The sequence below is a fragment of the Pipistrellus hanaki genome (assembly GCF_964339955.1).
Source record: "Pipistrellus hanaki genome assembly, chromosome: 9".
In the NCBI taxonomy this organism is placed as follows: Eukaryota; Metazoa; Chordata; class Mammalia; order Chiroptera; family Vespertilionidae; genus Pipistrellus; species Pipistrellus hanaki.
Genome location: NC_140511.1, coordinates 74583055 through 74601631, shown reverse-complemented (window position 1 = coordinate 74601631; position 18577 = coordinate 74583055). Strand labels below are relative to the sequence as shown.

Here is an 18577-nt window from a genome sequence, read left to right as displayed (position 1 = left end):
ATAAATTCTTCTGTTTTGTAAATTATTTTTCAGATTCGATACATTTCTCAGACTCAAGGTTTACCAGGAGAACAGTTGTTAAATGTGGGTACAAAATCCACAAGATTTTTTTGCAGAGAAACAGATATTTCTCATTCTGGTTGGAGATTAAAGGTAATTCATTTAAAAATATATATATATATTTAGAAAAACATTTTTTCTCAGATGTCTCATGTGCATAGATAATGCCCTCTATGCTTATTTTTATTTTATTGCATTTTTCCTTCTTTTGAATTTTCATTTTTGACATAGATAGCCCTCTCCCCCTCCTTAAGGAGGAAAGCCCTTTTTTGAATAACTTAGCTCATTCTCTGACCTGGCAACATAATTATTAACTTATCTTAAATGATTTTTAAAAAAATGTTATGAGTATAATTACTTTTGTTCTGTGTGTTTAATCTTCTTTATCCAGGTCTATATTATTAAGCTTTATAGGACAAGGACTGAATCTAACCACTTAGTACATAACCCAAGTACTGAATTTATTCCTGGATCTTTGGGGGATCAGTAAATCCTCAATGTAATATTAATTTTGTAATTATTTTGTTTAAGGACTTTGTTGTATGTATATATTTTTTTACCTGAATCAAGCTCTCTTAATTTTTTTATACTTTAATAAAAATACATTTATGGTAGTTATTCCTTTGAAACTACTACTTGCCTTAAAACAGTGGTTCCAAATGTAGGACACATGCCCCCCACGGGGGACAATTTGATTTTTAAGGGGGGCAATTCAAGAATGAGTATTAATAATGAATTTTTTGCATTTCTTATGGTTCTAGGGACCTCATATACAGTATATAAATGTATATTGTGACATATTTATGCATTTTAGTTCTCTATTATATGTGTAAAAATTTTAAAATATATATATTTTTTATTGATTTCAGAGGGGAAGGGAGAGAGAGAGAGAGAGAGAGAGAGAGAGAGAGAGAGAGAGATAGAAATATCAATGAGAGAGAATCATTGATCGGCTGCCTCCTGCACACCCCCTACTGGGGATGGAGCCCACAACCCAGGCCGTGCCCTTGACTGGAATTGAACCCGAGACCCTTTAGTCCGCAGGTTGACGCTCTATTCACTCAGCCAAACCAGCTAGGGCTATTATATGCTTTGAAACTTTATTTGCTATTTTTTTCATATCACTTCATATTATTATTATTTTAAAATTTTTTTTAGTGATTTCTTCCTCAGTACTTCAACTGCCCTTTCATACTTTTATTTTTCTATTTCATGTTGCCATGTTTTTTGGAAGCTTGTTTAGATCAAGTTAATGGCATTTTAGGCCTCCTCCATGTAAATGGGAGTTCACTTTTTGAATAATAAGAACTATATGTTACAGGGGTCATCAGGATTTTAAAGATGCTTAGTTTGGGGCCTGGCCAAAAAATGGTTGGGAACCACCGCCTTAGAATATCAGTATATTAAACTACATATGCCAGGATTAAAGGAATAAAGAATTTACACATGATGGGTAATAACATATTATTTCCCCTCTTTGATATATTCAATAAGACCCTAGAAGAACATGAGGCAGAGACAGGAATGAAGTCTAAAGAAGCCAGAAAGTACATATTCAACAGTCTGGATGATATAGTGCATGTGAGTACCACAGTCACAGTCGTGAACCGTACGTGCTAAAGGTGCTGGGCTTGATTGTCAATGGTATGAAAACATCATTTTCTAAATGACTAGAATGCTTGCTGTTTTTTAACCCTTTCTGACAAAATTGATTTTAAGTTTTTAATCTTTCAGGAACTAAATTGCATTTGTCTTTATTAAGTAACTTATACAATCTGTTTTTTAGTTAAAAAACAATATTTTTTTTAAAGGGAAAATCCTAGCAAACAAATTTTTTATATCTCATTAGAAATGGAAATATTTAGAAAAAGGCTTTTTTTCCTTCTTAAACCCTATTTGATGCTTGAAAATGTTTTGAGAATTTGTTAAGCTCAACTGTTTGTTCTTGTTTCAAAATAATTATAGTTCCTTGTTCTTTTCTATGTTGTGTTGTATTTTTTTTTTTAACTGAAATTTTAGCATATGCAATGGCTTACTTTTATTTGATAACTTGACATTTTGATTTTGCAGGTGAACACAGTGATGGATTTGGAAGGAAGTGATCTTTTGGCTGAGAAAGCTGATAGAAGAGAATTTGTCAGTCTGTTAAAGAAAATGTTGCTGATCGATGCAGATTTAAGAATTACTCCAGCTGAAACATTGAACCATCCTTTTGTTACTATGAAACATCTTCTAGATTTTCCTCATAGCAACCAGTATGTTACTTTAAAATTTTTAAAAAGTGATTCTGGGAAAATAATAACTTATCTATCTATCTATGCCTAATATGCAAATTGTCCCTGTGGGAGTTTAACCAGGAGACCAATCACTCACTATCACGTGTGCTGACCACTAGGGAGCGGCGCGGAACTGAGAGTGGTCCCTATCAGTCCTGGTCGTTGGCCAGGCCTAGGAACCCTACCCATGCACGAATTTTGTGCACTAGGCTTCTAGTACTGTCTTTAAAAAAATGAGTGTGTTAAAAATGATTCAGTTTCTTTATGAAATACAAATATTACAGTGATCTCTACCTCACTTTTTTGTTTTTGTTTTGCAGTGTAAAGTCCTGTTTTCATATCATGGATATTTGTAAGTCCCACCCAAATACCTGTGACACAAATAATCACAATAAAACTTCATTTTTAAGACCAGTTTCTTCAACTAGTACAGCTAATCTGGCAGCAAGTTTTACTAAACTTGGCACATTAAGAAATCAGGTAAGAATCTAAGAATTTTTTTTTCTTTCTGATTGCTCATTTTGCTGTTGAAATCTCATGTCACCAGTTAGAAGTTACAGTTCTGGTGAGGTCTTCCATGGCTGTCCTATTAAATATCTAATATTTTAGGGAACAGCTGGAACAGACCTACCCAAATTCACTTGTTTCCTCTCACCTTTCATTCTTTCAATACCCTCTACCTGCCCTCTGTGCCATAATTCTATGAATAGTAGAACTCAGTACAGTCAGTGTCTGGACCCATTTTGATCATAGAATTAAGGTTTTAAGAAATGTGTTTTAATTCTCTTTATAAAGCATGTGTGTAGCAGTAAGACTGTTCTGTGTAATGCCACGTACATTGCTCATTGCAGGCATTAACCACATCTGCACACTCGGTTGTGCACCATGGAATCCCTCTGCAGGCGGGGACTGCTCATTTCGGCTGCGGTGATGCTTTTCAGCAGACACTGATTATCTGCCCCCCAGCTATCCAAGGTATGCTTTCATTTAAGTTACGCTTTGCATTTAGGCATGCATTTTTCTTAAACAAATTTAGTTATTCCTTAAATATACTGTACAGTTTTTGCTGCATTTAATGCTATATTTGAATTTAAGCTTATCAGTAGCCTTAGACCAGTGACGTTTCATCGTTAACAGCATGGGTCATGTGACAATTGTATTTCCTGTAGAGTCTAGCACTATAAAATACCTCAGTAGGAATTAATGAGCTTGAACGCTATGCGTTGTCCTGTACTGAGTGTCACTGCTCCAGAAGTTCAGCTAAGTACATATTATCTATCATCACTAGACAGTCAAGTGACTGAGAGTTCACCTGGTTACTAAGTTTTGGTCAAAGAAATTCTGTCCCAGATGTTCTAGTCTTGTTCTTGAACCATATTTTAGTTTTTTGTTTTTCAAAAAGATTGATTTTGACTAAATCAAATCCCTTAGTAGATAAAAATACCAAATTAAGCCCTCAAGTGTGATGAGTGGCAGAATTCCTTTGAAGAGGCCATAAATTCTCAAAGGGGAACTTCTTCGTGGTTCTTAGTGGGTGATAGCAGCAGTTTTTGTGATTGGAATAATGAGAATAAAATCCTACTCCCTAGTCCTTTCATAACATCTTGTTCTTGCTAAGATTTAACATCTAGTTATATCTTAAAAAAGCAAGAAGTTAATTATAATTGGGGCCCTGACTGACCCTTTGAAACATGATGTTAATACTGTATGTATAGGTATGTATGTGTAAGTAAAAATTGTTGCTAAGTCTGTACACCTGGGATATAGTTCTGTTTCTCTGATTTGCTGTGTTATCCTAGACACACCTGTTAACCTGTTTCATCTTAGTCAAAGGAAACAGGCTGAATAGATACTGTCTTAGTCATTTCTAGCTCTTAATATTTCTGGATCCTGAAGATTATTTGAATTTTATATTTGATTTAAGAATTTAAGCAATTTAAAAAATGAATAATAATAATAAAAAAAACCCACCCTACTACAATGCTTAACAAGCACCAAGAATGTTTGTTGCCTTGATTGGCTGGTAACAAGAGATATGAAAACATGTCAACTCTATAGCCACTTTTGTTTTATCCATGTAGATTTACTTTCATCTTTTATATATATATATATATATATATATATATATATATATATATATATATATATATTGGGTTTTCATATAAGGTTTTATTGAAAGGTTTGTGTCACTAAAATATTAAAAAAAAACAACTTAGATGATTGCTTCACAAGATGAGCTTGTGGTTCAATGGTGGACTATTCCTGTGACAGTGACTCATGGCTGGTCTCTAATAATGAAAATGAAAATACCCACATCATTATATTGTCAGGACTCTTAAAGATTTTGCTGTGTTTATTTACTTGATTTTTCTCAACTATGTATTATAAAAATTTTAAGCATATAGAAAAGTTCAAAAAATAATATTATGCCTTTTACCCTAGATTCAACAAATGTTAACACTTGATTAAAAAAAAAAAAAAAAAAGAATTAGACCACTTCAGGGGAGAAGATAATAGGAGAATTCTTCTTATCTTAAAATATTAATTATGAGGAAAATTTAAGGACATTGTGGTTTTTGTTGGAATTTGAGAATTTGCTCTGTCCTTTAATTCTTGTTAAAGTGAATTATGAGATTGTTTATGCTGCAGTGTATCTATATTGCTGGGTGTTCTTATAGTCCTTTTCTTGGATAATTTGCTGATCAAGACATGCTTTTTTGAAGGGGCAAAAAAGTCAGTTTATGAAAAGAATCTGTAAAGAAAAAAATCTGCAGATCTTCGTTAAACTTAGATCAGATCTAGTTCTTTAGGTGGAGCTCAGAGGGTAGAACACCCAGGCAGTAAGATACACTTCTCTGTGCAGAAAATAAACACAGCAAAATAAATTTTCCTCTTTGGAATTTAAGAATTTTTATTTTTCAATTATACTTGACATTCATTGTTGTTTTGTATTAGTTTCAAGTATATGGCACAGTGGTTAGACACTCACATAACTTGACAAAGTGATCCCCTCAATATTTCCAGTACCCACCTGGCTCCATACATAGCTATTACAATATTTTTGACTATATTCCCTGTGCTGTACTTTATATCCCCATGACTATTTTATAACTACTAATTTTTACTTCCTAATCTCTTCACCTTTTTACATAGCTCCCCAAACCCCTCCCCTCTGACAACCACCAGTCTATTCTCTATATCTGTGAGTCTGTTTCTATTTGTCTGTTTATTTATTTTGTTCTTTATATTCCACATATAGGTGAAATCATATGGTATTCGTCTTTCTCTGATTTACTTATTAGCATAGTACCCTCCTCTTTAGGATTAGCATTTAAAATATATTCATGCAATAAAAATTGTAAAATTATTTTTCAATAGGAAGAGAAGACAGTTATATTTTTCTCTAATGGCCAATCAGATATACCTAACATCACTTTTATCTAAAATTGATTGTATTAAATAATCTGCCAACCTATATTGAAAGTAACTCCTGCAACAAATTGCTTTATAACAATTTCTGGAATAGTGTATCAGAAGGTAGATGAAATGTACATTGCTTTCCTAATGGATTACTTTGTTAGTGTTAATGAAAATTTTATGTAGGGGATGGTTTTACAATTCTAACCAGATTTTAAACAATTGTTTAAATTTATAAGAGTTTAGGAAGAAAATTTCTTTCTCTGAGTTAACTTATGTTGGAGAACTGTTCTTTTCTATTTCACAGGTATTCCTACAACACATGGTAAGCCCACTAGTTACTCAATAAGGGTGGATAATACAGTTCCACTTGTAACTCAGGCCGCGGCTGTGCAGCCACTCCAGATCCGACCAGGAGTTCTTTCTCAGGTTGGTAATAATTCATCCTTTCTGCATGTGTGCTGTCCTCTCCATACTCAAGTAGGGGGACTGGTCCATTTGTATTGGGAAACAATGAAAATATCTGGATGGGAATTCAAGCTTTGTAGATTATTGACTTTAACTTTTAAATTATTAGATGATTGTTTAATGTATTTTTGATTTTAGGATCTAATGATGAATGATTTATAACTCCTTCTCCTCTTTTTCCCTCCCTCCCTTCTCTTTGTTGTTGTTTGTTTGTTTGTTTTTGGTGCAGCAGACATGGTCTGGTAGAACCCAGCAGATGCTGGTACCTGCCTGGCAGCAGGTAACACCCTTGGCTCCTGCTGCCACTTCGTTAGCTTCTGAGGGTGTGGCTGGTTCACAAAGACTTGGAGACTGGGGGTAAGTTAGGAAAAAAAGTACTTTTTTGTGAATAGTTTGCAAAATCGTTTTTGTTAAAAAGGAAATTCAACTTTTTCAACTTTCTCCTTAGGAAAATGATTTCACACAGTGGTCATTATAGCTCAGTGATGCCACAACCTCTTCTAACCAATCAGATAACTTTATCAGCTCCTCAGCCAATCAGTGTGGGCATCGCACATGTTGTCTGGCCTCAGCCTGCCGCTACCAAGAAGAATAAGCTGTGCCCGAACAGGTTGGTGTTGATATTTTAACTTTGTTCTGCATTTTGAAAATTGATCTTTAAGATAAATTTTGCATGTACACTAAAGGGTCACTCTGTTGTATTCAAAATGACCTCTTTGATAGCTTTGTAACAAACACTAAGCCAGCTCCCTTCTCAATTTCTCAGAGGTATTTTGGTAAAACTAATGGAATGGGAGCCAGGAAGAGAGGAAATAAATGCTTTCAGTTGGTAAGACTGTCTTTATTGCCCTTTTGATATATTATTTACCTATAATTTTAGACCATTTTAGACACAGATATCACATTTACCAAAAAAATGGCCATTTGAATGTAATAAATGCAACCTATATTGTTTCTATAGATAATATTTTATGTTTTACAAAACATCTGTATGTTAGTGTGTTATATACATGATCTTGAGCCAAGTGAAAATTCACATTATTTTAATGAGATTTCTTAGAAAAATGTTATGTTCATATTTTGACTATAGAAATGACACGTTATTTCTTTGATTGCAGGAGTAATGCATTGCAGAATACCAATATCCCACATTCAGCATTTATTTCTCCAAAGATAGCAAATGGGAAAGATGTCGAGGAAGTAAATTGTATAGAAACACGGGACAATCATAACTCAGAAGAGGAAAGAAATTGTGAAACATCTGTCAGGCAGGACCCTGATTCATCAGTGTCAGACAAGCAGCGGCAAACCATCATCATAGCTGACTCTCCAAGTCCTGCCGTGAGTGTGATCACTATCAGCAGTGACACAGACGAGGAAGAGACGACACAGAGACATTCTCTCAGAGAGTAAGTGCCAAAGCAGTTTCCTGTGTGGAAGCTGCACCCTTAAATAATAACGGTGGCGCCCCCTGGTGTGGCGAACAATAACTTTCTGTAGCCTAGTGTCTTTGGAGTAAATTTCCTAAATAGTATTTAACATTGTTATAGCATTTCCCCTGTATTTATTTCCTTTTGTCTATGTAGGTTACTCTTAACTGGTTCATATACTTAGATGAATTAAATTTTGGCTACTTGACAAATATCTTCTCATTTTTTTATTTCTCTCCCCTTCTCTCTTACTAGTTGTAAAGGTAGTCTAGATTGTGAAGCTTGCCAGAGCACTTTGAATATCGATCGGATGTGCTCATTAAGTAGTCCTGATAGTACTCTGAGCACCAGCTCCTCGGGGCAGTCCAGCCCATCCCCTTGCAAGAGACCTAACAGGTAAAGGAAATTTAATAGTGGCATACAATACATAGGAAGTTAACTAAAAAGCCTGATTTCTTTTGTAGTTGTTTAAATTAATAAAGATTTTAAAAGAATCATCTGTTTTTAAAAGGGTAAAAAGCAAAAAACTTCAACTTTAGCTCCATACACTGTTGTTAAACTTAAGTTTTGAATAAGAACATTGAATAAGAACATACACTTTCGCAAAATAAAACAAGACTGTTTTGCATAATAAGGTGATGACCCAGTGTTAATAGAATATCTGCTGTGATTCTTCCTCTCATTGGTGATTGATTAGCACCGTTTCATCCGTATTTCCTTGCCTACCCTTCCTTTTGCCCAGGAACACGGATTGCCACTAGGGTAGTGAGCTTCCTCTAGCCTGCATGGTGCGCTAACACATGAAGTGATTTGCCACAAAAATTTAAGCGGAATACATTTGATTTTAGCTTTAGGATTCATTCATTCATTTATTATTATTATTATTTTTTTTAGTGAAAACAAAATTTGAATAACTTTTAGATCTTAGTTTTATACATTTGTCTTCTCTCTTTCTTTAGCCAGCTATTGCATACTTATAACCAAAGCTCTGTGGAAGACAGAGTAATTTTAACACATCTTCTTATAAATTGCTTATAATGTGGTTTGGAAGTTGATACTACATGTACATACATATGAAAGCATGTATATATAAATGTATGTATAAGATATATGAACAAAAATATGTAACCAAAATATACCTATAGAAAGTGATGCTTCAATATGTTAAATATGAAATGAATGATTAAGACAGACAGTAAGTGCTGTGGAAATCACAAGGAGAGATACTGTCATTGTCCAGAAAAGTCAAGAAAAGATGAGAAATAATGGGATTCTTGCTAGGCCTGCAGAGGAGTGGGGAAGACCTTTCAAATAAGTAGTCAGTTAAAAGGACACAAGGTGTACCACTAAAGAGATCTATTTTAACATTAGAATGTAATCTGAAATGTCCATCACGTTTGTACATGTCCTTTAAATTATCCAGAAGAGGGCTGCTTTTGTAGTATTTGATGAAAAGTTCTGGAATTTAGAAAGTGGGATTTATGAACTACTAAGGGTCAGAAAGGAAAGAAGAGAAAATCCAGGGCTAAAAGAAGTTCCTAAACAGGACAGGATTGGGATTATTAGTCGGAAGAGAGAATTAACATGAGAGTCTAAAAATTTATGAAAAATGCGTTATTGACCAAGGAAGAAGTCATAATTAGATATGAAATAATTGAATAAGTTTGTTACCAGTTTGCTGGAGCCTGAATATCATTTAACTTTACATTTAATGTGAAATGCATATTATTCACAAAAGTACTTTCTTACTGTAGTATGTCAGATGAAGAGCAGGAGAGTGGTTGTGATACAGTGGATGGCTCTCCAACATCAGACTCTTCGGGACACGATAGTCCTTTTGCGGAGAGCACTTTTGTGGAGGACACTCATCAGAACACAGAACTGGTGCCCTCTTCCGACACAGAACCCAAGCCAGCTGTCTGTGCTGTTGTGGTGCCACCAATGGGACTAGAGAATGGATTAAATGCCGATGAGCATATGGCAAACACAGGTAAGCTGAGTCCTCCCTATTTCTTTTTTTTTCTCCTTTCTTTTTTTCTTTCTTTCTTTCTTTCTTTCTTTCTTTCTTTCTTTCTTGCTTGCTTGCTTTCTTGCTTTCTTTTTCTTCTTCTTCTTCTTCTTTTTTTTTTTTACTATAGAGGACTTTATTTTTTAATTTATTTTATTTTATTATTTTATTTTTAAATAAATGTTTATTGTTCATATTATTACAAATGTTCCTCATCCCCCCCCCCCATTGCTCCCCTCCACCAGGTTCCCGCCCCACCCTCTGCCCTTTCCCCACCCCCCATTGTCCTCATCCATAGGTGCACAGTTTATGTTCAGTCTCTTCCCACACCCCCCTCTCCCCCTTTCCCCTAGAATCATCAGTCCACTCCCCTTCCATACCTCTGATTCTATTATATTCAACAGTTAATATTGTTCATCAGATTTTTTTTTAATTTCCTTGGTTTTTAGATTCACTTGTTGATAGTTAGGTATTTGTTGTTCATAGTTTTTATCTTTATTTACTTTCTCTTCCGAAAGAACCCCCTTCAGCAATTCATATAATTCTGGTTTGGCGGTGATGAACTCCTTTAGCTTTTTTTTTATTAGTGAAGCTCTTTATCTGGCCTTCGATTCTGAGTGATAGCTTTGCTGGGTAGATTATCTTTGGCTGTAGGTTCTTGCTATTCATCATCTTGAATATTTCTTGCCATTCCCGTCTGGCCTGCATGGTTTCTGTTGAGAAATCAGCTAACAATCGTATGGGTGCTCCTTTATAGGTAACTACCTGCTTTTCTCTTGCTGCTTTTAATATTCTCTCTTTGTCTTTTGCTCTTGGAATTTTAATTATGATGTGTCTTGGTGTGGTCTTCTTTGGATTCCTTTTGTTTGGAGTTCTGTGCGCTTCCTGGACTTGTAAGTTAATTCTTTCACCAGGTGGGGGAAGTTTTCTGTCACTATTTCTTTCAGTATGTTTTCGATATCTTGCTCTCTCTCATCTTCTGGGACCCCCATAATTCTGATGTTGGTTCGCTTGAAGTTGTCCCAGAGGTTTCTTACATTATTTTCAACTTTCTGGATTTTCTTCTCTTCTTGCTTCTGCAGAGGAGTGTCTTCTGGCTCTTTATGTTGCAAATCTTTGACTTGATTCTTGCGATCTTCCATTTTGTTTTTAGGACTCGGTATAATATTTTTTATTTCAGACAATATATTCTTTATTTCTTGTTGATCCCTTATTATTTCTTGTTGATCCCTTATTAGTTCTTGTTGATCCCTTATTAGTTCTTGTTGATCCCTTTTCATCTCCTCATAGGTCTTATCGACCTTTTCTAGGAAATTCTTGAAAAACCTTATAAGCGTGGTTTTGAACTCTATATCCAGTCTTTCTTTTCCTCCATTTCTTTTGTTTGTGATCTGTTTCCTTTTCTCGGCATTTTCACAGCTTCCCTGAGTTGGTAGGGTGGCTTTGTGTGCCAAGGTGTCCTATATGGTTCAGTGAGTCAGCCTCCCAGTTACCTGAGGTCGACAGTTCTGGTGTAGCCCTTTGTGGGATGTGTGTGCAGACTTGTTGTTAAGCCTTGCTTGTTGTTGGTATCACTGGGAAGCATTGATCTCCAAGCCAATTGTCTATGAGGATCAGAAGTGTCTCAGCTAGGAGGTTTTCTGCATTCCGCTTGGATGGGCGAAGTCTCAGGGTGGCACAGACAAGCTTTGTTGAATCCCTCACAATTGGTTGCAGGCCTGCGTACCTCTTTGGTATAGGCGCAGACAAGCTTTAGATTTCTGTCTGCCCCTCCCTAGGAGAGTCCTATTGGCAGCAAACGAGGAAGCTAGCCACTGGTAGGGCCTCTATGCTCTGCTTGGATGGGGCGTAGTCTCAGGTGGTGCAGACAAGCTTTATTCAGCCCCTCCCTACGAGGGTCTGGTTTCTGAGTCCCACAGTAATGGCTGCTGGCTTCACACACCTCAGAGAGAATCCCGCCCACTGCCTGACAGTCTGGCCTCTCCCTGTCTGGGGCTGTCTATCAGCACAATAAAGTGGTTCTGTTTTCCTCCCGAAAAAGAAAGCTAGCTGCACATTAGCTGTCCGCCCTCTCCACGCAGGGAGTGAGCCAGTAGCAAACTCGGACTGCCCTCTCTGCGCTCCGCAAGCTAGCCGGCAGCGAACTCTGCGGCCGCTTTTTCGTGCACAGTTCTCCGCACCTTCACAGTTCCTGAGGTTCAGCGCGCTTTCTTTCTCCTTCCCAGATGGTAGAGCCTCCCCTCAGCCAGCCGTCTGGTGCTTCAGGGTGATGTTTTCCCTGTTTTTCAGTTCTAAATTCAAACTTGTTGTGGTAGGCTGCATTCGGGTGTCTGCCCTATGCTGCCATCTTGGTTCTTCTCCCCTATTTCTTTATAGTCCCTTAAAAGGCCTTTTTATTTTTATTGTTGGAGCTATTACAGATGTCTCCATTTTCCACCATGTCTCCATTTTCCACCGCTTTGTCCACTTCCCCCCAACCCCACTCCCTCTTCCTTCTGGCCATCACACTGTTGTCTGTGTGTGGATTATGCATGTATGTTCTTTGGTTAACCCCTTCACCTTCTTTCATTCAGTCCCCCTCCTCCCTCTGCTCTGACAGCTGTCAGTCTATTCCACATATCCATGCCTCTGTTTCTATTTTGTCCATCAGTTTATTTTGTTGATTAGATTCCACTTAGGAGTGAGATCATATGGTGCTGGCTTATTTCATTTAGCATAATAATCTCCAGGTCCGTCCATGCTGTCACAAAAGGTAAGATTTACAGCCGAATAGTATTCCATGGTGTAAATGTACCACAGGTTTTTTTTTTAATTCACTCATCTACTGGAAGGCATTTGGCTCTTTCCAGATCTTGACTATTATAAATGATGCTGCTATAAACATAGGGGCAAATATATTCTTTTGAATTGGTGTTTCAGGTTTCTTAGGTTATATTTCCTGAAGTGAGATCACTGGATCCAAAGGCAGTTCCATTTTTAATCTTTTGAGGAAACTCCATACTGTTTTCCCCAGGGGTTGCACCAGTCTGCATTCGCACTATCTGCACTAGGGTTTCGAACCTTTTCTCCACATCCTCCCCGGCACTGGTTTGTTGATTACTGATGGTAGCTATTCTGACAGGCGTGAAGTAGTATCTCATTGTGGTTTTAATTTTCATCACTCTGAAAAGTTTATTATTATTATTATTTTTCACCTGAGGACATTTTTTCCATTGATTTTTAGGGAGAGAGAGGGAAAGACAGAGAGAAACATCGAAGTGAAACACATTGATTGGTTGCCTCCCGCACAAGCCCTGATCAGGGCCCAGGCCAGGGAGGAGCCTGCAGTTGAGGTATTCTGGTGCCCCTAACCAGAATAGAACCCGGGGCCCTTGGGTCCACAGGCCGATGCTCTATCCCCCTGAGCCAAACCGGCTAGGGCTAAAAAGATTTTAATTTAGGAACACAGAGAATAGTATTACCAAAAGTCATCTCTGAATTTCCAATTTGATCTTGCCAAGTTGCACAAAAGAAATCTCTTCTTATGTCATCCAGTGCTTGGAAATCATGAGATCCCTTTTCTTTTTATTTAATTTTAAGGTTCTCAAATCATTATTGTGTAAAATATCTAAAGACCTTTCTAGTTTTTAGATGATAAGGAGAAAGCACTAATGCTTTAACATTTTGCTCATTGCCAGATTCTGTGTGCCAGCCATTAATAAAAGGACGGTGTGCTCCTGGGAGATCGAACCAGCCCTCCACCGTGGGTGCTCGTCAGCAGAAACTGACATCAGCATTCCAGCCCCAGCATTTGAGTTTCAGTCAGGTACGTTTGTCGTTGGTGAATTTATATAAGAAGGAGCCTCTGGAATTTACATGCAGCAGTATTTCACCTAAGGGGAACAGATTCTGAAACTGTATGTAATCTTAACATTTTACCCCTTTCTTATCCCAGGTGACTAAAGAGTAATAAACCCGATATCGGAAAATTAAACAGATTATCCACAGAAATGGAATGCCTCAGAAAAATGAAGCTCTTAGATCCTCTTAAATATAATTTTTAGTGTGTTTGTTTTCTTAGACCCTTTAAATCAGAATGCACATTAATGGATCGATGGCTACATTTCTTATGTGTTAGTCATGGTGATAGTGAGAGATGATGTCTTATTGAGTACTCTCCATCTGTTCAGCACGGTGCTCAGCAGTGAGTTTACAAACTTGGGGAAAGAAAAGATCACAGCTATTGGAGTAAGATCTGTGTCCAAATCCTGGTTTTGTCAAATATTACCTTACCCAGGTCTCCTCAGCAAATCTGGACCACAGTTAATGGGAATAATAGCTATATCATAGGGTTGTTTGGGAATTAAATAATGTCTTGTATATAAAATGTTAGCTCTACGCATGATAAGTATTCCTCAAATGGTAGCTATTAGTTGTAGTGGTGGTGGGGGATAGTGATAGTACTAGCAGTGGTAGTGGCAATGTTATTATCATCATAATATGTAGTAATAAATACAGTGGTGCCTCACACAACGAACTTAATTCGTTCCAGGAGCAAGCTTGTTATGCGGAAAGTTCGTTATGTGAAACGCGTTTTCCCATAACAATACATGTTAAAAAAAATAATTCGTTCTGTAGCATAAAATATGCTAAGATGACATAAAAAAAAATATGCTAAGATGACATATTTTTATTTAGATACATCTAAAAACATAATTTTTTTTTAAAAAAAACACACATTTTTTAATTTTAAGACGGACTAAGTAGAGTCTACCGAATCTTGCACATCTTCATCCATTTTCTGCTTTTTGGCCGATGGGTTCATGAAAAACCTGTCCAAAGTTCGCTGTGCGAGGCGTTCGTTATGCGAGGCACCACTGTATTACAATGTTAGTACTAATATATAATGTATTTTTTTCCTCTTGATTTATACTTAGTACAATTTAAGATCTGAGAGATCCTCTATGATATATCAGTCACAGAGTTTATTGTAATTTCCCTTTTTCTTTTCTTATTAACTTGTAAATATGTATTTAGTGTGTTTCATCTGCTTGTTTGTTTTGGATAGGTTCAGCACTTCGGATCTGGGCATCAAGAATGGAATGGAAACTTCGGACATCGGAGACAGCAGGCTTATATCCCTACTAGTGTTACCAGTAATCCATTCACTCTTTCTCATGGAAGTCCCAATCACACAGCTGTGCACGCTCATCTGGCTGGAAGTACGCACCTTGGAGGACAGCCTACTCTGCTTCCGTACCCAGCAGCTACCCTCAGTAGTGCTGCTCCAGTGGCCCACCTCCTAGCCTCGCCATGTACCTCAAGACCCATGTTACAGCACCCGACTTACAGTATATCCCATCCTAGTGGCATAGTTCACCAGGTCCCCGTGGGCATAAACCCCCGCCTGTTACCATCCCCAACCGTTCATCAGACTCAGTACAAACCAATCTTCCCACCACATTCTTACATCGCAGCATCGCCTGCGTATACTGGATTTCCATTGAGTCCAACCAAACTCAGCCAGTATCCATATATGTGAAAACTCAAAAGGAGTATATTGAAGAAGCTCAATGATAGAAACATTTGATTAAAAATAAAAACATGGTATTTAATAAATATTAGCCATGGCACAAGAAACTTATTTTTGAATCATGTAGACTTGGGTGCAATTTAAACAACTTTGAGCTTTAAAAAAACAAAAAACAAAAACACAAACTCACTTTTAATGTGTTTTGCACATTTGGTATAACTTGTCTTTGGTCATGTTATCTTCTTATGTAGTAACTCTAGACAGGTGACTTATGGGAGCAGAAGTCCAGTTTTGCTCCTGCTATTTTTTATAAAATTGCCTTCTAACTAGTGCAAGACACGTCCACATTTGGGAAGCCATTCTGTGTACAGACTTAGAGCAACAGATGCACATATGTCAAAATTACAGCATACCAGTGAATTGTATTATCCGTGTCTTAGTGTGTAAATGTCGGTCACTTACCTAAGAAATTGAGCTATTGTTCCTTACATTTGCATGTGTCTTTGCATGGGCAAAATGTTGCCTCGACTTTGCTCTTAATGTCGTTCTAATAATCTCAGCTGCATTGTAAACCGTTCCCACACATAGTGCCTTAAATATTTGAGGTTGTTAATGTTATTACCTATATATAAATGTTGAGGACTGCAGCACTTAAAAGTCAGACCTACTCTTTAGTTTTCTTTTGATAGAGTAATGTTCATTTTTGGTTTTGTGTGGTATGATTTGAGGTTGTAGCTGTTTTTTCCTTACTAAGAGGGCAGCATGTTTGCTATAGCTGAATTCTGCTGTCTGAATTTTCAGAATGATCTAGCTTCAAGAAAAGCAAGCAGTTAGTAGTGCTTAAGAAAAATTGATTCAGTATCTAATGGGTAGTTGATATCTGTCACAACACAGCATTTTATATACAGTTAAGTAAAACTGCTATACAATCTAAGTTTATTTTGGGAGTGTTTGCTGTATAATTGGATTTAATAAAATATTTAGAGGTTCAGTAGGCATGACTTTGAGTAGATAATGAAAGAAAATGCAAATTGCTCATTGATTCATGATGTGGTTTCATCTTAGCTTGGGCAAACCATGCAGTATTTAATAAGTAGTAGCAGAATATTTACTATTGAAGCTTGAAAAGATGTGACTTCTTTGTGTGCAATTTTTCATTTATGCATGTGAGGGTTTTGGTTGTTTTTTTAAAAAGTATTTTTACATTGTAGTACTTGTTTGCTTGTTGGTGGTGTTTGCTTATTTAATACATTCCGTCAGGGACAGAAATTACATGCATTTCTTCCTAGGAAGTGTGTCTTGGGTTTTTCCTTTCTTTCTCTCTCTCTCGTTTTTTTGGTGATGGTGGTGGTGTTTAAATGAAGTTGCTTTACAGCACCAAAGACTTAATCATCCATTTCTATATAAAAGGTAGCTACTTTTTTGCATAGACCTCAAGTATATTGTAGTGTAGAGGTGGAATGTAAGGAAAGGTATTAAACAGGCTGTGTTTTAGCTTATGGGCAAGTAATAAATTGTATCATTTATCTTGAATGTATCATAGATAAGCTGCTATATAACGATTGCCACTTCAGATAGCTGTGAAATTAGGTGATTAACTAGTTGTTACTTAGCCTTCTAATTTCTGTATAAGTCTAATTACATGAAATAGAAGTTGGGGTTTTGATTTTTTACTTTGCTTTTCTGTTTGGAGTGTCATTGTAACTACTGTATTGTAAATGATGGAAAATAATTGCATATGTTATTTTGGGTGTGTTAATTGCATCAGTATTTTATCTCTATTAATGTTTGTGCTCATCACTGCATATAAAAACTTGGATGTATCAATGTAACTTAATTTTTTATTTTCATACTGGCATTGTAGACACTTGAGAAAGCTGTATCTTGCAGGCTTGACTTAACTTTTTTTCCTTAAAAAAATCTGGAATATAATCTTACAGCATTTACTGGAATAAACAGTACAAAGCATTTGAGTGTAAAGCTCTCCAAATGTTTTGGATTTATAGCATTTCTTTGATAAACGAATTGCATACCACTAGTACAGCTCTAGTACAGTGTTGACAATAAGCTAATGATGGACAAACTTTTCTTTACTCCATTAACACAAGCAGTGTTTTATTTAATAATCATCAATGAAATAAATGTGCCTGAAATTGATTTTAAAATTTACAGTATTAGATCATAAAGTAAAAACCAGCAGTACATTTTTAGTCACACTGAAAATGAAGGACTTAATTTTCCCCACAAGTTTCAGTGTTTTTAGTAATCAATTCTATGCATTTTATATAAATAGAAATATGTATATATTACACATAAAAGAGTAGCCTAAGATTAATTTAAAAGATTATTTACAGATGGCAAATTTATGAAGTCACTATTTAAATAAATGCCGTTGCCCTCCACAGCCTTCTAATTTTATTTATGTGATCCAGCAGCTCACTGGTATCTGTTCACTTCTTGGAGGAGAATCAGTGCTGGCAGCGGAAACTGGAAACAGGTGCAGAGGTTCGATTGATGTTTGTACCCCAACAGGTACAAAACCGGCGCAGTTTGCTTTTTATTCAGAGCCATTTTCACTCCCCTGACACGTCCTGTTTTCCATTTTTCAGTTCCACGACTACGATGGTCTTATTAAGTATACAGTAAATGATAAACTTCAATGTATTTGTAGTAGTAATGCTTGATAAAGGCATACCCCAGTAAAATACATTGCTCTGAACTGATTCCAATCATGGCCTTTTTATGTGTTTAAAAATAAAAAAATGTTAAAGCCTAAAGCATAATGACAAAAAAGGTTTGGATTTATACCTTCTTTAAAGCCATTTTTACCAGTTTTCTTTGGTTTTAATGCTTTCTTAAATAAAACACTGCATGAATTTCAAGTTGCGCATTTGCATACTATTTTAATTTACAAATTATTTTTTATCAAACATCCTGATATTTAGTTTACTTTTTTTTTTTTCTTCAGGGTGTTTAAGTATGTTACTGTAGTAGCAAAGCCTTTTCATTTTAAAAATCTCTACTTATTTTAAACTTTGTTTGCATTAAGTAAAAGTTAAATCATACACTGCAAGGTGTAGGAGGATTTGTTTTAATGAACCAATGATAGATTTGATTACTAAGTTTGAACTGTTAACTGTTTAACAATCTTAGACTTGTGGCTTTCTTTCTTTGGTTTGTTTGTTTTTGCTTTTCTATGCTACACTAGTTTGCCATGTAGCAATTGCACTGTGCAATATTACAATAAGGACTGGGAAAATTTTTATGGATGTAATGTCTATTACGGTTTGCGATAGTATTTCTCTCTAGTTCTCAGTGATTTAAATGTGACCAAGCCTTCTGTACTTTGTCACAAAAAGCGGGTTTTCCAGGTGACTATTTTGGTGAGTGTCAAAATAAGAATTTA

The 18577-nt window shown here is 36.2% G+C and overlaps 1 protein-coding gene across 7 annotated transcripts in view; it reads left to right on the top strand.

The window, feature by feature from the left end:
- HIPK3 (homeodomain interacting protein kinase 3) overlaps positions 1–17139 on the top strand; it is a 62256-nt gene extending 45117 nt beyond the window's left edge. For 2 of the 7 annotated variants that reach the window (XM_084894541.1, XM_084894544.1), the window contains exons 4-17: positions 34–153; positions 1555–1641; positions 2131–2315; positions 2657–2816; positions 3188–3311; positions 6061–6182; positions 6454–6578; positions 6670–6831; positions 6988–7050; positions 7340–7630; positions 7907–8047; positions 9406–9641; positions 13337–13464; positions 14707–17139. In XM_084894541.1, the coding sequence (XP_084750667.1) occupies positions 34–153; positions 1555–1641; positions 2131–2315; positions 2657–2816; positions 3188–3311; positions 6061–6182; positions 6454–6578; positions 6670–6831; positions 6988–7050; positions 7340–7630; positions 7907–8047; positions 9406–9641; positions 13337–13464; positions 14707–15180 (2418 nt within the window). In that variant the 3' untranslated portion in view covers positions 15181–17139. Of the gene's footprint in view, positions 1–33; positions 154–1554; positions 1642–2130; positions 2316–2656; positions 2817–3187; positions 3312–6060; positions 6183–6450; positions 6579–6669; positions 6832–6987; positions 7051–7339; positions 7631–7906; positions 8048–9405; positions 9642–13336; positions 13465–14706 lie in introns of all 7 variants that reach the window. The other 5 variants (XM_084894539.1, XM_084894540.1, XM_084894542.1 and 2 more) reach the window with 3 other exon arrangements.
- Positions 17140–18577: the final 1438 nt, after the last annotated feature.